The sequence below is a fragment of the Acipenser ruthenus genome, chromosome 5, assembly GCF_902713425.1.
Source record: "Acipenser ruthenus chromosome 5, fAciRut3.2 maternal haplotype, whole genome shotgun sequence".
Taxonomy (NCBI): domain Eukaryota; kingdom Metazoa; phylum Chordata; class Actinopteri; order Acipenseriformes; family Acipenseridae; genus Acipenser; species Acipenser ruthenus.
The window spans coordinates 76,482,217-76,484,988 of record NC_081193.1 but is presented as its reverse complement, the minus strand read 5'-3'; the positions used below and the strand labels follow the sequence as shown (position 1 = coordinate 76,484,988).

At 45.5% G+C, this 2,772-nt stretch overlaps 1 protein-coding gene across 1 annotated transcript; it reads right to left on the bottom strand.

Moving 5' to 3' along the window:
- LOC117402198 (uncharacterized) lies at positions 1-2,596 on the bottom strand. The gene is made up of 2 exons (XM_034003107.3): positions 2,349-2,596; positions 1-1,489 (listed from the first exon to the last, which is right to left on the bottom strand). The coding sequence occupies exon 2, from the start codon at positions 1,422-1,424 to the stop codon at positions 153-155; it is 1,272 nt and encodes a 423-aa protein (XP_033858998.3). The 5' UTR covers positions 1,425-1,489; positions 2,349-2,596; the 3' UTR covers positions 1-152.
- Positions 2,597-2,772: the final 176 nt, after the last annotated feature.

Here is a 2,772-nt window from a genome sequence, read left to right as displayed (position 1 = left end):
TATCAGAACCAAAAAAGTTTTAATTTGAAATTAAGATTACATCCAATCAAGTGTTAGTACTGTGATAAATCAACGTAGTCTAGATTATAAACAACTCTCAATAACTTCTTCAATGTAAGCACCCTGTATGCCTTGACCCCTCACCCCTCACTCTAATCCCACATCCCTTGTCCTAATCTCTGGGCCACGTACTGGCAGAAACACACACTTCCCACCAGGTGTCCTGGGGAGGTTCCCACTGGCAGAGGGAAAGGGAAATGCTTCCTGGCCACACAGCAGGCATACCCTGAGGAGAAGTAGAGTAGGGCAGTGTGCAGCATCTTCTCCCCAGGGGGGGTGCTCCCCCGAAAGGTCTCCATGAAGGTGGCCTGGCACCCTTCCAGGGACAGGTAGACGAAGTGGAGCTTAGTTCTGGACTCGCAGCCAATCAGCAGCTTCTCATGTAGCAGGAGGGCGTTAGCCTCACCAGCACGCCGTTTCATTACTATCAGATTCTCCTTCCCCTTCTCCTTTCCCCAGTAAGCGGTGTTTACAGCTAAGATGAACACCATAAAACACCATATGATCATTAAAAATATTATTATGAAAGAACATTCTACTGGTATATGTGTGTTCACGCTGGCCATGACAAAAAGAAGTAACACAGGTACTTGCAATGAAATTACTAATAATATTAAACCACCTCGCACCCAAGGATTTTTAAAGCAAAATGTGGGAGGAGGCACCGAGTTTATCATCCTGATGGCCTTCTTGTAGTTTTCAGAATCTTCAATGACCATTCGGAGATGATCAGGAATGTCCAGGTCACTGAACTCCCCCGTCTTCCATGTTGGTATATCCTCCTGGTCCACTGAACTCATGGTCAGCAGTACTTTCCCATTGTAGACAGAGGGGGGCTGGAAGGGCACCACAGTGGAGCTGCTCAGGTGACAGTTAGGGGTGCAGAGGACCTTGAGGACCTTGCTGAAGAAGTTGGGGTCCCATGCCTCCAGGTAGGTAAGGTGACTGAGGTGCATGGGCACAGCGCAAGGCTCCAGCAGCACGGGCAGCACAGGCTTGCGCTCGATGCAGTCTCTGAAGAGGGACAGGTTGGCTTCCAGGAGGCACCAGCGGCTCTGCAGGAAGTCCTTGCTGAGGACCAGCAGCACCTTCTGGCTGCCCTGGATGCAGTCAGACATGTTTTCCAGCACGGTCCTCCCCGGCACAAAGTCCCTCTGGTGGAAGCAGGTCCGCAGGCCAGGCCGAGACGATTCCAGCCTGTCAATGAAGCTGTGGGCCCAGCTGGAGTCGGCGCTGCTATAGCTGATGAAGACGTGGCAGCTCTCTCCCCCCCTCAGGACAGGGGCCACCAATGCCTCACAACTGGAGTCCTCACCTTCACAACCCTCACTCACAAGAGGCTGCCTCTGGTCTTGGGAAGCCATGGCTGCTGGCCTTGGAGGAAACACTTTGCAGCAGCTGCCACTATAGCACTCTCAGGATGCGATGCCTGAAACAAAATAATACATTTGGTAAGATAACTGATATTTCATATCGGTTCATTCTTCATTTACATTGTTTGTTTTGATATCATGCACACAAAAAAGTCATAGGAAACACACAGTGCCCTATTGGTGGTATTTAAAATGGCAATCTGACAGTGCATCTTTGTGTCATGTTATTAAGGGAACCTCCCATAGATCATTTTTGTAAGATAAGGTTAATGATTGTTATGTGAAAAATGAACACAAGTTCAACTCTATTCCATAAAACCACATGCTGTATCAATGCTTAACAGTACATTAACATTAAGCCAAACTTGTTATAACCCTCTACAGTACCATATATTATTTTTTAATGAATGACAGAAAGTATTTTATTTCCCATTTCAAACCCTCACCACTCTCTGTGTAAAGAAGTTTCGCTTTCCCTCGGCCTTGATAGTGTCTAATAAATAGCACCACTTGCTGGTTTGTACATGAGAAAACTTAAATTGTCTGTTTGAATTTTGCTTACTATAGCTGTTTGAAAAAATAGCATCTGATACAAATGTTTAAACATACCAATATTCCAGGGAAGTTCAATGTACACCTGACTTTTTAATGAGGATTCGTTCGTTAAATTTTTATTTATTTATTTTGCTAAAAACTTTGGAGAGAAAAACACCTTTCTTGTTGAAAGCAAGAAGGGAGGATCCTTTACAAAAACAGTTCAAACCAACACAGGGAGGATCTGCAGTCAGACAGGAATGCACAAGAGAGGAGAGTTTCTGTTGATCAAGTTTGTTAAGTTAGAGAAGAGAAGTGAAACTGAATGAAGTTCTAACAGAGGGATTTTCTATTTTCTGTAAGTCCAGCAAAATGACCCACCTGACAGCAAGTGCTAAGGAGTCCAAGCTCTGTGTTTCTGTATCTTGAGTCACTGATAGACTTCTGCGAAGAGGCCCCCTTCCTGAGGCATTAACAGGAACAAGGAGAGTCTCCCAGGTAGTGACAGAAGCACGCAGTGGCCTACAGCATTCTGGGACGTGTAGTTTTCACATCGGACTTCAGGTAAGGAATGTGTGAAACCTCAGCCTGGAAATCATGTCTTTGAAAAGCAAGATTTGACAGCACCTTCAACAGCACTTTTTCAGAAGAAGTTTTGGAGGTTCAGCCTACAGGTATGAGTTGAAACGAGCATGCTATTGTAGCACCAATGGAGTGGATTTTGGAGTATGGTTTCACTTTGTGTGCTCATCAAACCCAACGGCTGTTGTGTGGATCCACCAAAACTGAGATCTGTTGAGACCTG